This window comes from Puntigrus tetrazona, unplaced genomic scaffold (genome assembly GCF_018831695.1).
Source record: "Puntigrus tetrazona isolate hp1 unplaced genomic scaffold, ASM1883169v1 S000001156, whole genome shotgun sequence".
Taxonomy (NCBI): Eukaryota; Metazoa; Chordata; class Actinopteri; order Cypriniformes; family Cyprinidae; genus Puntigrus; species Puntigrus tetrazona.
In genome coordinates this window covers 191,936-206,409 of record NW_025048742.1, presented here as the reverse complement: position 1 = coordinate 206,409, position 14,474 = coordinate 191,936, and the positions used below count along the sequence as shown (strand labels likewise).

The window sequence follows — 14,474 nt, the reverse complement described above, 5'->3', positions numbered from 1 at the left end:
TAATGTTCACAACTAGAAATTTCCGCGACATTTTCGGTTTTCGCGCAAGTCGCCGTTTTAAAACTCTCTCTCGGTATTTTGTCTTCTTTTGAAAGTTGGTGTTTAGTTATGATATACTTTTATTATTTACCTATTTATTTAAAAAAATACAACCGGGAACAGGATGCGTGATAGTTTTAATTATGCTTTTGAAGATTATCTTCAGATCAAATTCGCACATTTGATCGGATAAGCTCATTTTCCCTTAATTTAGGCTTTTATCCTCGTTTTTTTCTTGTCCTCTTCATCGCTACAAGGCGTTAAACTGTGATTAAGTGAGAGAGATGTAATGTTGTAAATATCGGCAAACGATGGATTTTTGTGGTTTTAATGATTCAAAAAGTTTTAAATGTCTAATATAATGCCTACATAGAATTTAAACCAGGTCGCCTTGATTCGACGAAGCCGATTGTACACAGCAAGCGCGCACAATGTAGAGCTATACGTGTCTGAAGTGACTCTTTTGAAGTTTTTGGGGCGGATCTGGTTTTGATGAGATCAATACTTTGTGTTTCAGAGAGAAGCTCCCCTGCTGATTTAAGAGAGAAAGGAGATTACAGCTGAGCTTCACACTGAAGGCTTTGCTGCTGGAGCTGCAAGAGCCATGAATAGGACACTAACAGATCCTATGGTCAGTAGCTTCAGAGAAGATGACCCACGTCCACCGGTCCCAGGGGAAGAGGGTGAGACAACATGCCACCATCCCAGCAAACTGGCCATGATGAGACCGAAGGATCCTGTGAAAACCATTATGGCTGATCTTCGCTGCTCCACAGCCAGGAGGGATGAAGATGGACTTGGGGAACCTGAGGGCAGTGCGTCCCCGGACTCCCCTCTTGCCCGGTGGACCAAATCTTTGCATTTCCTTCTTGGGGACCAGGATGGTGCTCAACTTTTCCGGGCATATCTTGAACGTGAGAAATGCGAAGACACTTTAGATTTCTGGTTCGCCTGCAATGGTTTCAGGCAAATGGACCTCAAGGATACCAAAACACACAGAGTTGCCAAAGCCATTTACAAGCGGTATATCGAGAACAACAGCGTTGTGGCCAAGCAGCTTAAACCTGCTACTAAGACCTTCATTAGGGATAATATTAAGCGTCAGCAGATTGACTCTGCAATGTTTGATCAGGCTCAAATGGAGATCCAGACCGCTATGGAGGAGAATGCCTATCAAATGTTCTTGACCTCAGACATATACCTTGAGTATGTAAGAACCGGGTGTGAGAACCCCAGTCATGTGAATCCCAATGGACTAGGAAGTCTAAAGCTGGTGTGCGGATACTTGCCGACTTTAAATGAAGAGGAGGAATGGAGTTGTAATGACTTTAAAGCCAAAGCTTTGGCCACTGTAGTGGGACTGTCTGCCAAAGCGTTACGGTCACCTCCATCCCTTCGCACAGTGGAAGCATTGGAGAAAGGCTACAGGTAAGATATCCCAAACAGTATTTTTTTCACTTGAATACTGTATGCTGTGACAGTTCTGTTGTATGCTTCATGTACCATGCACCCTTTAGTATGTAGCTTAGTGATTAAAGGTCAGATGTGGTACCCGGAAAGTTGTAGGTTGAAATAAAGGTTGACAGACGTGTAGGTTATTTCTGTTTGTGTCCTTGAGCAAAACACTTAGGGAGTCTTAGAGTCTTAGGGATTTGTGTATTTCTTTATGTATGTGTGAAATTAGTAATTTTGCTTAAATTCAAATGTCAAATTAATAAGTAAGTAATAAGTTTCAAGTGTATTATTAGTTTCATATAGCTATCGCACTTGAGATCTTGCATTAAACATGAGAGGCCCTTTTCTTACGAGTTTGGGGCCGTTTGCTCTCACCTGGCTTGCATTACGCAGAGAGAGAGAAGGGGGAAAAAACATCAATAGAGCAGCTCTTCCTTTCATGTAAATATTGTCTAGCACCAGGCCCTCTGCTGGCTCCACACAGTTTCCTCTGCTTTGAAATTCTTCCGCCGTTAGAGGATCATCTTCAAGGATCAAGGCTAGTTCACAATGCAAAATTGGTTTCAGCCATCAAACAGATAAAACAAATGGCACACATCAGAAATGTCACTTATTCAAAAACGCAACTTTTGTTATTGCTTTTCTGTTAACAAAACAAAGTACTTCATTAAATCACTCACAAGGTTTTGCTTACATTGATTTAAGTAGTCTTCGCTTAGACCAGCTCTGTTACTGTACTTTGTCATATTTGACACCTTCAGATGTCTTGACGCGCTGTTGGTTTGGTTGTTAAAATGAAAAGTACATTGTCTGGGTTTAAACAAAACACCAGGGGAAATGTGGTTTGATGAATTGCTAGCCGTCACACAACTTGAGGTTGTAAATGAGGTGACCCATCAAGGTGTGGTGCCAGACAAATGTTTATCTGTCTCAAAGATGGCCCGTTGGGAGGGTGATCTTGAAGAAGGTGACAGAACGTTTCATCTCTGCTTATCTTTGTTGGGTTGTTTATGTAGGAGATGATTAAGAAGCAGACGAGTAAGCAAAGTCTCTTTTTTTGATGTTATTCCCTGATTTCTTTTTGAAGAATGCTCCTTGAGCAGTCTGTTTTCCCTCTCTCTCGGGGCACTTTTTGTTCATCTGAAGCATGTGGAACTTATTTCTCTCCCTTTCTGTGTTTCTGAATCGAGTTATTCACAAAACAACACGCAGCAGCGGCTCCTCTGTGAGTCACAGAGACCGTGGCCTTCATCTCCTCCGTTTCTTATTTACCACCGTTCTCCTCTGATTTCAACTGCCTCTCTTCGCACTTTTATCTAGGAAAAAACCCCGACGGATGGAGAATAAGCACACTTTTTGAGCGAGCGGAAAAGAAGGACAGAGGGGGGCGAGGCACCTCATGAAAGAAAGCATGAATGAGGGGGTGAGCGAGGGAAGAATGTGAACCCAGCTGTGCTAAATACCTGACTCTGAGCGAGAGCTTCCAAAGGTCAGGTTTGAGTTGGGGCCGTAGGCTATAGTCCTGCTGGGTCTCCCCTCACAGCGCTGCTGGCAGTAGGCATTCTCATAAAGAGGAGGCCCTCCTTCTCCCCCCTTCTCTTCTTTCTTTCCGCTCTCTCATGTTCTCGTTCGTTCTTCTCTCTCTCTCTCTCCCTCTCTCTTTCTCTTTTTCTCTCTCTCACCCCCCTTTCGGGCCAGCTCAGGTTCTCTACCTCCTCCTCGTCTTCCAGTGGAGCAGGAATGTGTCACAGCAGGAGAGAGGGGTATGGAGAGCTAGAGAGAAAGATTGGAGGGAGGGGTGGCCTGGGTGGGTATGTGGAGGAGGTGCCCTTAGCAGAGGAAAGAGCACAAGAGAAGGAATGACATGAAACGGGAAAGTTTGGAAGGGGGAGGTAAAGTGAGGAACGGGGTGCCTGGCCCAGACAAAAGGCCCCAGATATGCTCCACTGAGGGGAAGTGGCATTGGCAATTCACACAGATGTGCTGCTCACTTAACTTTCCCCCTGATCAGCCCTCACCGGACTGCCGCAGGGGGGAGGTGGGGCAAGGGAGATGAAAGGGAAGAGTAGAGAAAAGACAAACTGAGCTTGAGTTCCTCCCCCCACCATGAAGAAAAAAAGACTAGTAAAAATAGCTGGACCCTTTTCACAAACATAAGGGAAACCATCTTTTTGAATTTTCAGTATGATTATTTCTTTATTAATTGCTTGCAGAATTAATGGATGGTATCGTAACATTTATTTTATAATTTGACTGAGGCTTTAATCCATTTTGTTAAGGTAAGAGTCACAGTTAAGGCAAGCACACATGTGCGGTCTCATTCATACTTGACATGCTTTCTTGCATTACTGTGGTGGTAGCTAACCACGTAGTCAAGATGGCAAACAAGTTACCTTCAGACGTTGTCCTGTTAACTGGAGGCGTCAACTTAGTGATGGCAAAAACTTTTCAAAGTTCCTTTTCAACTGTTGCTCTGCTGTAGCAGTAGTTTACCTGAACAGTTCTGTCATGGCATAGCTTAGAATGCAGCAGAATTTCAAAAAGTGATACACATTAGGCTTTACAGGTTTAGTCCCCTTATAAGTACCTCATTTGTGAGTTCATGAATAAACCATGCAACCGTCCAGTTAATAGCCTTGCAATTTAACCACTCTGCCTTTCAATTAAAACCATAATTGTTTCTTATTCCTGTAGGTCCTATAGACGCAGCGACCCTGGAAACCCTTATCGTGTTGCGTCCGGTTATAGTTTTGCCCCTGCCACCAGTGCCAATGACAGCGAGGTCTCCAGCGATGCCCTGACGGATGACTCAATGTCCATGACGGACAGTAGTGTGTAAGTGTCTTTCTGGATACCTCTACATTTCTGTATTTTCTTAACATAGTAAACTGCCTGCCTAGGTGGCACCGTTGGGCATCATAGGCAAATCTTGATTAAACAGATGATGCTTTAAAATTCTTTACACTGTGGTCAACGACTTCTTTCTCTGGCTATTATCAGACATCGCATTTAATTATTTAGCCATTTAAGGCTGGTATTGAGATGGTACCAATTGCAGGTGCTTTTAAATGTGTTTAATGTCTTACTGGAGTCTTGATGGGATGAGCTATGAGAAAGGAGTGGACTCAAGAGAAGAGCCTTCAGATAATGTGCTTCCTCAGTGAGCTAATTGAAACTAATATTTGCAAATTCCTCAACAGGAAATGACACTGGCCAGTTTGTCCTCCTCTTTTGCCCATGGTCTTTCCCTAGAAAGCTTTGATCTTCAATGACTCTCTTTTTAGACTTTGCACAACTTAGTCACCGAAGACATAGTCATTATTTATTGGTTTCCTCATTGTCCGTGGAAAAAGGGGGTGGGGGTTAACTCACCATGTGGACTATAAGACACTCATTGAGGTGCTTTGGCAGTAAATTAAAGGAATCTCAACTCACATGGAGGTTTGGTATGAGCCCGCCAGGGCTGGAACGAGGGGGATCCGGTGTCAGCTAGGCCTTTGAGAGGTTAGCCATTTCTGGAGCACAAGAGCAGGTCACCTGGGATTAGGGTGTTTGGGACCCCATCCCCCAGACACTCATGTACACCACCCATTCAACCCCACCTCTGCCTGAAAGCAGCCCTCCCCCCTCTGTGTTTGCGGCAGAGGCAATTGTGCGAGTGCATAGCTAAGTGCAGAGAGTGAGAAATAAAGTGCATGCTGGATGAAAGGCTTAACTGAATCGCTTTCAGCCCATTGTTAGGCCCCGGGAGCTTAGAGGGATAAGAGGGTGGCTGGCTGCTTTGAAAATTACTTGCACAAGTGAATAGGAGATTCCCATAAAGCACAGCCAGCCTGTGACACCCCAAAGCTCCAAACGCAGCGAGTGTTATATGGACAGTGGGCTGATTGAAGCAAAGATTAATATTTTGATAGGTGCAACCATGCAGCACATTTTTTTCCTTAAAATATGCAACAGCTTCTTTAGTAAACTGTAAAGTATTTCTTTAAACTGCAGCGTAGTTAATCATTAAATTAATGTGTGAAACAAAAGCTAATTAAACAAAAAAAAAGTATTATCTCCATGCTCCTGTCTATTGATTTCACACACGTTTAGCCATTGCATTTCTTATTCTATATTTTGTTTGTATTTGCGCCACTTTGAAGTAGCATATGCAATGGGAAAACCAGCCTCTGTGTTCTTTATTTAGACGCTGATTTGATTGGAATAGCTGCATTTTTATTTGAGTTAAAAGGCACGGCGCTAAATCAGAATCTGAATTCCAGATAAAGGGAGGGAGGGAGCGAGGGAGGGGAGGAGAAGTGGGGGAAATTTTGCTTATATCTTATTTATGGATTTACTTGGACGCTAGGGAATGCCGCTGCGCCGACTTCAAACATTACCTTATCTTACAAACCAGCCTTTTGATGTGCGCAAGATCAGAGGCTGACTGCCGAGCGCTTGCCAAATGAAGATTGGAGCGACGGCTTTATGCGCATGACTGTGAGCTTTCAAAGACGTGCTGGAAACTGCATTTGGGCTAGGTCATACACTTCAGAGTCAGAACAGAGCAAAGGAAACTGGCCTGGCTTTAAAAAAAAAAAAGCGGAGGATGAGAAAGATGTCTGGCTTTAGAGGCAAGAAAGAGGTGGAGGTTTACGAACATTCTGCCATGGATTAGATGGATTACTAATGTTTATGGAAACACAAGCCATCCTTTATTGTAATTGGTAGCATTATATAGATGTCATAACTGCAGCTACACTTGATTGTGCATTGGCATTAGTGACAGCTTTTGCGCTGCTGCCCTTTGGGTTTGAGCAAGCCCCACAGCGTCTGTGCTGGGCAGGAGAGCAGAGAAAGATCTTGCTGTTACCAGCACTCTGGAATGCTCACGGCTAACATGGAGGAAGATGAAGAACTTTGGGTTTTGGATGATATTGAAAGGAAAGTCATGGGGCTCGCAGCTTTAGTTTTCACAGGGTGAGAGTGCATCATTTCTGAGCCATTATTTCACACTAAGTGTAGATTTGTATGACTACAGGATTTGAGTTTCTATGGATGCTGAAGATGAATGTGTCTGCCTATTGAATTTGGGCAGCAAATAACCTTTTATTGTTATCTGTGTGTCCTTGCAGAGATGCCATACCTCCTTACAAGCTGGGGAGTAAAAAACAGTTACAACGAGAGATGCAGCGCAACATGAGGATGAATGGCCAAGTGTCACTACCTCCGTTCCCTGTAAGTGTCTTTGCCATTCTTTTGAAATGCACACAAACAACTCCAACATCGCCCCCAATTAAAAAAACGTTACCCACTCACAGTTGTGGACCGTTCGTTGTTGTTGTGCTCTTTCTGGGATAATGACTCTTAATAAACTGCCACACCGCGCTAAATGAGTCTGTTTTATCCCGGGGCACCAAAATCAACTGTCTCTCTCTGAGAGCGCTTTGATCAGCGGATGAATGGGGCTGACTTCAAGGGAAGTGACAACTTCCAACCGAGCTGCACCCTTTTTAGTCCTCCAGCAGCACCCTCCATCCCCCTCTCCCTCGTTTCCTCTCTACCTCCCTCAAAGTAGAAAAAGAGAACTGGTTGGTTAGTGTTTGGAAAGACAACTTGTTAAGCAAGCCAAACAAACCTGTATCCACCCTCCCGATGCCCCCTTATCCTTTCTTAGTCTCCGTTGTGTTCCTTTTTTCGTCTTCCTGTCACTGAATGTATAAGACAGTACAAGTGCACAAACAATTTTAAATTCTGCTTTGGAAAGACTTTCCGTTTTCTCTCTCTCTCTCTCTCTCTCTCTTTCTCTTTTTTTTTTTCTCGTTTGTAATATTTCCCTTCTGATTTGGCAATGACTGGCTGCCTCTCCCAGGATGCTACTTTTAGGCAGCAGGGGCCTGGAGCTGCTGCAAGTCTCACCAGCAGCTCGTCTTGCTTTCTTCTCTCTTTCGTCTCTCCCTTCATCGTCTTCACAAAGAGATGGAAAGAGGTAGCCAAATCAAGAAAGGCAGGGCACAAAATAATAATAAAAATAATAAGAAAGCAATAGAAAATCCTTGTGTGAGACGCACACATGGGGAAGGAGGATAATGTGGCTACTGTAGCTGAAAGGTGCCTGCTGTCGTTGGGGGGGAATAAATTACCTCTGTGCTTCTGATCTCCCACCGCTTGACTCCTCTAGTGGCGGCACACATCTCGCCATCTTACTTTCTCTTCTTTTAATCCCCCTCTCTTTCCTTTTTTCCTCTGCCTCCCTCCTTTTTCCCCCTGTCGATATGTGACTTTTATTGCTAGATGTAAAGCCAGTGTCCCTGCCGCCCCTGGTGAGCGTTTGATATTTGACGAGGGCTCTTTGAAGCTGCCTGACTTCACAGGCCAGGCTGATGGCTTGGTTGCACTACAGAGGGAACAAGCCGAGGCTCCTTAGAGCGTGACCAACTGCTCATGCCGGCAGCGGCCCATGCCAGTGGTGTGGGGCATGTATTTGTGTGTGTGTGTGCACGCCCGCACATTGGATGGGCAGTAGACTTATGCGGGAAGGGCAGCTGTAGAAATCAACCCCTCCTGTCCTGTCTGGTCTTCTCGCTAATCTGTATCTTTCTCTGATTGTGCAGAGGACGCGCCGGCCACCTAAAGAGATGACTCCCGTGGAGCCAGCAGCCTTTGCAGCACAGCTGATAGCCAGACTAGAGCGTCTGAAGCGGGAACAGGAAACCATGAGCTCCCTGGAGGAGAGACTTCAACAGATTCAGGAGGTTGGTATAGCTAGAAGTCTCTGAAAATGTTAGTGTGTCATTTCAAACTTTTTTTTTTTTTTTTACGTCCTATTAAAGAATTCAGAGAAACTTACATTTATATGCATGGAATTTGCAGAATATTTTGGGCAAAAAGGCTGTTTGCAAGAACTCCTTCATAACATTCCATGTTTCCTTTCTGTGCTTTAGGAGGAGGAGAGGGATGAATCTGAGGTGTCTGGAAGTAGTGCATCCCACTCTCTGCCTTTGCTCCCTCCTGGATCTTGTGAGGAGGACCCCCAGGCCATCCTGGACGAGCACCTTTCCAGAGTCCTCAAGACCCCTGGTTGTCAGTCTCCAGGAATGCTGAGGCATTCCCCTCGCTCCCGTTCTCCTGAACAGAGACCCCTGCCTCGGGGAGGTCCTGGAACCAGATCGCAGTCTGGCTCTGTGAATGGATACATGCCGGCCAAGACCTTCATCTCCAGACAGTCGACCAAGCACATCCACCACCACTACATACATCACCATGCTGGGACTAAAAGCAAGGAGCAGATCGAGGCGGAGGCGACCCAGCGGGTTCAGTGCCTGTGCCATGGGGCTTCAGAATGCTGCTCTGCCCCCTACAGCCGCAGCCGGAGTCTGGGCCGAGATCAGTGTGGCAGCCCTGCAGAAGTGGCCTTTGGGTAAGCTCACATTTTTTGTTGTTGTTCTTTAGAGTTTCTTGTTTCTTTTTAATTTTTTGGGGGGTTTTTTCTCACCTTCAATTTTCATTCCTTTTCCTGCTGCTAGGCATCCCAGCTCTTTATCTAAGCGTCTGTGTAAATCTGGAGAGGAGGTGAACACAGAAGGGTTGGAGAGCAGTCTCCTCCAGCTGCCCGCTGACAGTACAGACCGCTCTCAAAACGTATGGCAGTGGATCCTGGAAAGTGACCGACAGACCAAGCACAAGCCCCACAGGTCTGTCTCACAGCTCTAGAATTTTCACAAAAATGTATCCATTGCCATAATGAAGGCGCGTTTACGTAGTTTTCTTTATTTGCCATCTGCCCACCTTGATTCTCGTAAGCTTTTGTTCTTACTTTGTACTTACATTTTCAAACTTTCTGTAATTACAGCACTCAAAATGTAAAGAAGTCGCACTGTTTGGATCCCACGCGCACACACACCTGGGGTGGTGGCGGAAGCAGTGGCCATCTCCGTGCCCACCAGCCCGCACACCCCTTCGTTCAGGACCCCGCCATGCCTCCTCTACCCCCTCCCAACACCCTAGCACAGCTGGAAGAGGCCTGTAGACGCCTTGAAGAAGTTTCCAAACCCTCTAAACAAAGGTATGAGCTCCATACCTTTAAGATCCTGTATGTCAGTCCTTGCTAAAAACTCTCAATTGATTTTTGTAATAACATATGGGTTCCACAGGCATTCAACATCAAGCCTTCAGAGAGACAAGAGTCACCCAGTGCCTGTGCAGAATGGCAGTTCAGCTCTTCAAACTGATGAGTATGTATCTCTCCTGATAATAATTTTCATTAATGTTTCATTGAATGGCACACATATGCAATGCTTTGCAGCCATTAGTCTTTCTTTTCCTTCAGAGACTCCTGGTTGCTCTCTTTTTTTTGGTTTCTGGCCCTATCCAGTGTTTGAAGTATGGAGCATTGGCCACCTGATGGCAAAACTCTTTTTCAATTTTAATTGGCTGACCTTCAGTCCTGGTCTAAGTCAATGGGGCTTTCTGAAGTAGCACTACAAAGTGAAGAAAGGGGCCAGGGGATAATCTTGACCATTTTTTTCTTTTTACTCATCTCTGACAGCATTTGTTAAACTTGAAGCACTGCATTTGAGCCAATTACTGATTGTGTTTTTTTTTTCTTGTGCACCTTGAGTAAAAAAACCTTAATAAAAAAATAAAAAAATTTATATATATATATATATATATATATATATATATATATATATATATATATATATATATATATATATATATATATATATATATATATATATATATATATATATATATATATTTTACTTAGTTGTCAACTAATATTTAGAATGACCATAATCTTGAAGTTTGATAGGTCTTAGATTTCTTAATATTAATCCTACATATGAGATATAATAGTTACATTAAGGAATCAACACAAATAATATACATGCATGCTTTTACAATCTAATCCTGATGGATAAAAACCAGTACAAATTTCCTGTTGTTACAATATTTCAATGTGTTATGCATGCCTTCTAGGGTGGTCTTTAAGATCTAGCTAATATTATGCTTTGCTCTGATGATATTTACATTTGTGCTTGTGTGTTTGTGTCTTTCCAGACCAAAAGATCTCAAGAAGATGTCAGGTTGCCACAGTAGTTTGGGTTCAGAGACAGTGGTCACATACTTCTTTTGCGGTGAAGAAATCCCATATCGCCGGATGATGAAAACACACAGCCTCACACTTGGTCACTTCAAGGAGCAACTGAGGAAAAAAGGCAACTACAGGTATACCTTCATTTCTGACTGGAGAATTTCTGTTTAATAGTTGACATTAAGAGTGTTGAAAACTTAGACAGTAGTTTTGGAAAAAAAATTACTGCAAGGTATTTATTGACTTGTTGGTTTTGTTGGTGTCTGCAAGATGGCAATGTTTACTATAAGTTATTTACATTAGCAGCAAGTATGGAGTTAGTACGACAGGAAAGAGAGAGGGGTGGGTGCACAGAGAAAGAAAGAATGAGGGAATTTTAACTGTAGCCGTTTGGTCACATCTGGTATTGATTTCATCTTAAGGCACATTTAATAAGCAGCTCTTTGAAGCTCAGGCCTTTCATTTGATGCACAAAGACTTGCACACATTTTTCAACAATTGTATCAAGCTACATTGCTCTCATACATTTGTGTGTGTGTGTGTGTGTTTACATAAGCCTATCAGTTTTTTTAATGATTATTTCTCATTTATATCAAAGCCTCTCTTTGTGTTGGCCTTTTTATTTGAATGGGGCATTGTCAGATGGGCGCCAGTGTTTTTCCTTGTGCATGTTGACTCCATAAAAGCCCATTTTTAAGCACACCAGATCAGTTGAGTAACTTTTACTGGTAACTACACTGGTCATAGCATTCAGCTGCCTGACCAAAATCTGTAATGCTCCATGTGATTGCATTGTTGTCCATATAGGTGACTTGTTTTGCCAAATAGCTTGTTTTCTATGGCCTGTATTCTACATGAATATTGTGGAAAAATCCTCATGTTAAGGACCCCTTGCTCACTATGCACATTTTCAAGAAAAAGAGAATTCAAAGCTGATGGTTTTAATCGCAGAAAATGTGTGTAGTTGGGTCATTTTAACATGGCAGAAATTCAACAAAGAACAGTACTGCCAGAGTTGCCAGACGATATTGGTGCCAGATGTTGCGAAGAGAAAATCTTGCCATATAAAACATGTTCCAATGGAAAGACTTCTTTCTCTTTTTCTTTCTTCTTCTCCCTCTGTCTGTTTTTTTCCCTTTTTTCGAACAAATAAGAGCCATGCTTCCCTTTTGAAGATTTTGCGGAGGAGGATATAGCTTATTCTCCAGAAATAAGGATGTAATTATGTGCCATGTAGCAGTATTCTAGTTTGTCCCTCATTTATGAAGTTGGGTTTGGGCAGTGGGAGAACAATGGATTGTTTCCGACATATTGAAAGAAGAAAAGCAACTTTGTTCTCGTCAGTTGTTGTTTTGAGTCATGGTTATTCCTGTGTGTGTTTTATGTGCCCTGTTTCTATGACTTGGTGGTGTTTGCTTGTAAAAACCTAGCATGCACCTCAGCACAAGTTAGTAAGAGGGGGCATTTTCCATTACAAAGCCAATTACTGAGGCAGACCTCACCACTCCCTCCCCTCCCACTGTTTTCTCTTCCTTCTGGAGGAGGTGGAGATCATTAGTGCATCAGAGGTGGATGGAAAAAGACAAATCGAATGATAGAAATGTGGTAAAGGGGTCATCCGTCAAGGTCAAAGACTAGATTAAGGCCAGACCCATCCCATCACAATGTGGTAATGAAAAAAGCTAGAGTAGACTCTACGGCACCCAAAAATGTCAGCCCTCATGAAAGATCCCCATCATTTGCTCAAGAGCTCCCAATTAAACACCAGAGGCCTGATGCTAGATGGGTGGTGGTGTTTAACAGACTCTCTAATTTAGGCTCAAGCATCTCTTTGTCCCCCATGTAGTGGAGTGCACCGCAGTATATCGCTAGTGTCTGATATGAATGTTTAAAGTCTGCTGTCTTAAAACAGTGCCTAAAACTGATGCGTGACACATCCATTGGGTCTTTTAAACTTTTTATAAGCTTGGAAAATAACATTGTGATGTTTTCTGGAATGAAAGAACACCATTTTACCTGAAGTCATTTGCAAATGTCATTGACAGTTTGTTGACCATATGTGTTTTCTGTTTCAGGTACTACTTCAAAAAAGCCAGTGATGAGTTTGAGTGCGGTGCTGTGTTTGAGGAGGTCTGGGACGACTGCACAGTTTTGCCAATGTATGAGGGCAAAATCCTCGGCAAAGTGGAGAGAATGGACTAAACAAGCATGACAGCCCAAATGTGGACCCCAGCACTCAAGACTAACTCGACGAGCGGAAAACGGATGTTTTATGAAGCTAAAAAAGTTTAGGCATTTGGCTTACCAAGCTATTGAAGGAATACTAGCCAATGAAGTACAGAGGGATCTGAACCAGCAATGCATCATGAGAAATCGTTCCTTTGATTTGGAATGCTAAGAGAGATGTTGTGACCAATGAAGACGCAGTCAACCACTTGTTTGTTTGGTCTGTAGCACGCCAGCACTGGTGTGTTACCATGGACTGCTGACCAGCATTTGTGATAATTGTAGATGTGTATACGTGTGTTGAATGCGAGAACGTGTGCATGTGTATACAGAGGTGCTCATATGTACACAAAATTATAATATGCTTCTGTCACAAGTTAAAGACTTTATTGCTATTTATTAAACTGTCATTCCCCTCATACCTGTGTTCAGATGTTGGACAAGCTGCTTATTTGATTGGGAGATTTTCAATGTTATACATGCATGGACAGATGTCTAGAGTCACGCGACCTTAACTCAACAGACTGTACCAGGAATCGTCTCTTCTGGCCGATGAGAACGAACTGTGCTTCAGACCAGCACGCCTCTCCAAACCTCTCTGCTGATCGGGTGGATATTTCAACCTTAATTGCCCAGCCAATAGCTGATGTGATGTGTTGCATCTTTAGTGCCTTTGGTTTAAGGTCCAGACATTGCACAGGAACCAATAGCCTTGTCCTGGAACCTGTTCCAAAACTCTTAAAAACACTAAGAAATAGGAAGTCATGCTATTTTAAAAAAATAAAAATTCAATACTGTCTGGGAGATCAGAGGGTGTGCATGGAAGGGGTTAATGTCCTGTGTAAATGTTGAATGGAAAGACCTGGTGTAGCCTATTTAAAACCGCTGAGCTCCAGGGCAAAATCTCGGAATGCACTGGCAGGAGTGGATGAGAACATGCCATCGCTAGTGTATTATACATTACCTGTGCCTACATGGATACCATGCTGTGTGCTGCCCTGTTTCAGGGTGTGAATATTCCCTTGCTTTTCTGAGGGGTTTATGTTTAAAATAATTTTTTATGCTTTGGATATCTTGTAATCATGACATTATGTTTCAGTGTTTTCCTCCCCCAGTTTGTATGTGTTTCACTTAAATGTAAATTATGCATTATATAGAGCTTCATTTTAAAGACGACTTGGTACTTTAATTATTGTAATTATGAAGAGATGTAGCCTTTATTAAAAGTTATATTTTTTAAATGAAAACTAGTATGTTTGTGTGGTTACTGTGTGTTTGTGTCTGGTTGGAAGTGATAACTACATCCTCGTTTGAGAATTTAATTTCTATGGGAATCAAACCACAGAGGAATCTGTGTCTGTGCTCCACAGAAGTGGAACACCTGTATTGGATATCCATTTAAATAATAATACCAAAATGACTTATTCTGTTGTATGAAAGTTTTTACCATTCCACACATTTCCCCACAAAATCTGGGCCCCAAAAAAATCTTAACTCTACAGATTCATTTGAGCCTGCTTATCACTTCACTGTATTAGACTGCTCTGAGATCAGTTTTGGGGTGTGCCTTTCATCACTTTCTAACAGGAAGTTTGGTAAGGACATGATGAATGATAGCATGAGGATGTCATAAAGAGGCTCCCCGATTGGCTGTTAATCCCATCCATTAAAGTGC

At 42.9% G+C, this 14,474-nt stretch overlaps 2 protein-coding genes across 2 annotated transcripts in view; both read left to right on the top strand.

Moving 5' to 3' along the window:
• cep112 (centrosomal protein 112) overlaps positions 1–693 on the top strand; it is a 108,839-nt gene extending 108,146 nt beyond the window's left edge. Inside the window, exon 27 of the mRNA XM_043234530.1 lies at positions 557–693. Within this exon, the coding sequence (XP_043090465.1) occupies positions 557–575 (19 nt within the window). The 3' untranslated portion in view covers positions 576–693. The remainder of the gene's footprint in view (positions 1–556) is intronic.
• On the top strand, positions 644–14,046 carry axin2 (axin 2 (conductin, axil)). The gene is made up of 10 exons (XM_043234532.1): positions 644–1,467; positions 4,189–4,329; positions 6,612–6,714; positions 8,091–8,231; positions 8,421–8,896; positions 9,003–9,170; positions 9,329–9,541; positions 9,630–9,710; positions 10,540–10,707; positions 12,649–14,046. The coding sequence occupies exons 1-10, from the start codon at positions 644–646 to the stop codon at positions 12,773–12,775; spliced, it is 2,442 nt and encodes an 813-aa protein (XP_043090467.1). The 3' UTR covers positions 12,776–14,046.
• Positions 14,047–14,474: the final 428 nt, after the last annotated feature.

Excerpts from the sequence above, each read along its gene's own strand:
- axin2 (XM_043234532.1), top strand. The coding sequence starts at position 644 with ATGAATAGGACACTAACAGATCCTATGGTCAGTAGCTTCAGAGAAGAT. Across the intron at positions 6,715-8,090 it reads TGTCACTACCTCCGTTCCCT|AGGACGCGCCGGCCACCTAA; the intron begins GTAAGTGTCTTT and ends CTGATTGTGCAG. Across the intron at positions 10,708-12,648 it reads AGGAAAAAAGGCAACTACAG|GTACTACTTCAAAAAAGCCA; the intron begins GTATACCTTCAT and ends TTTCTGTTTCAG.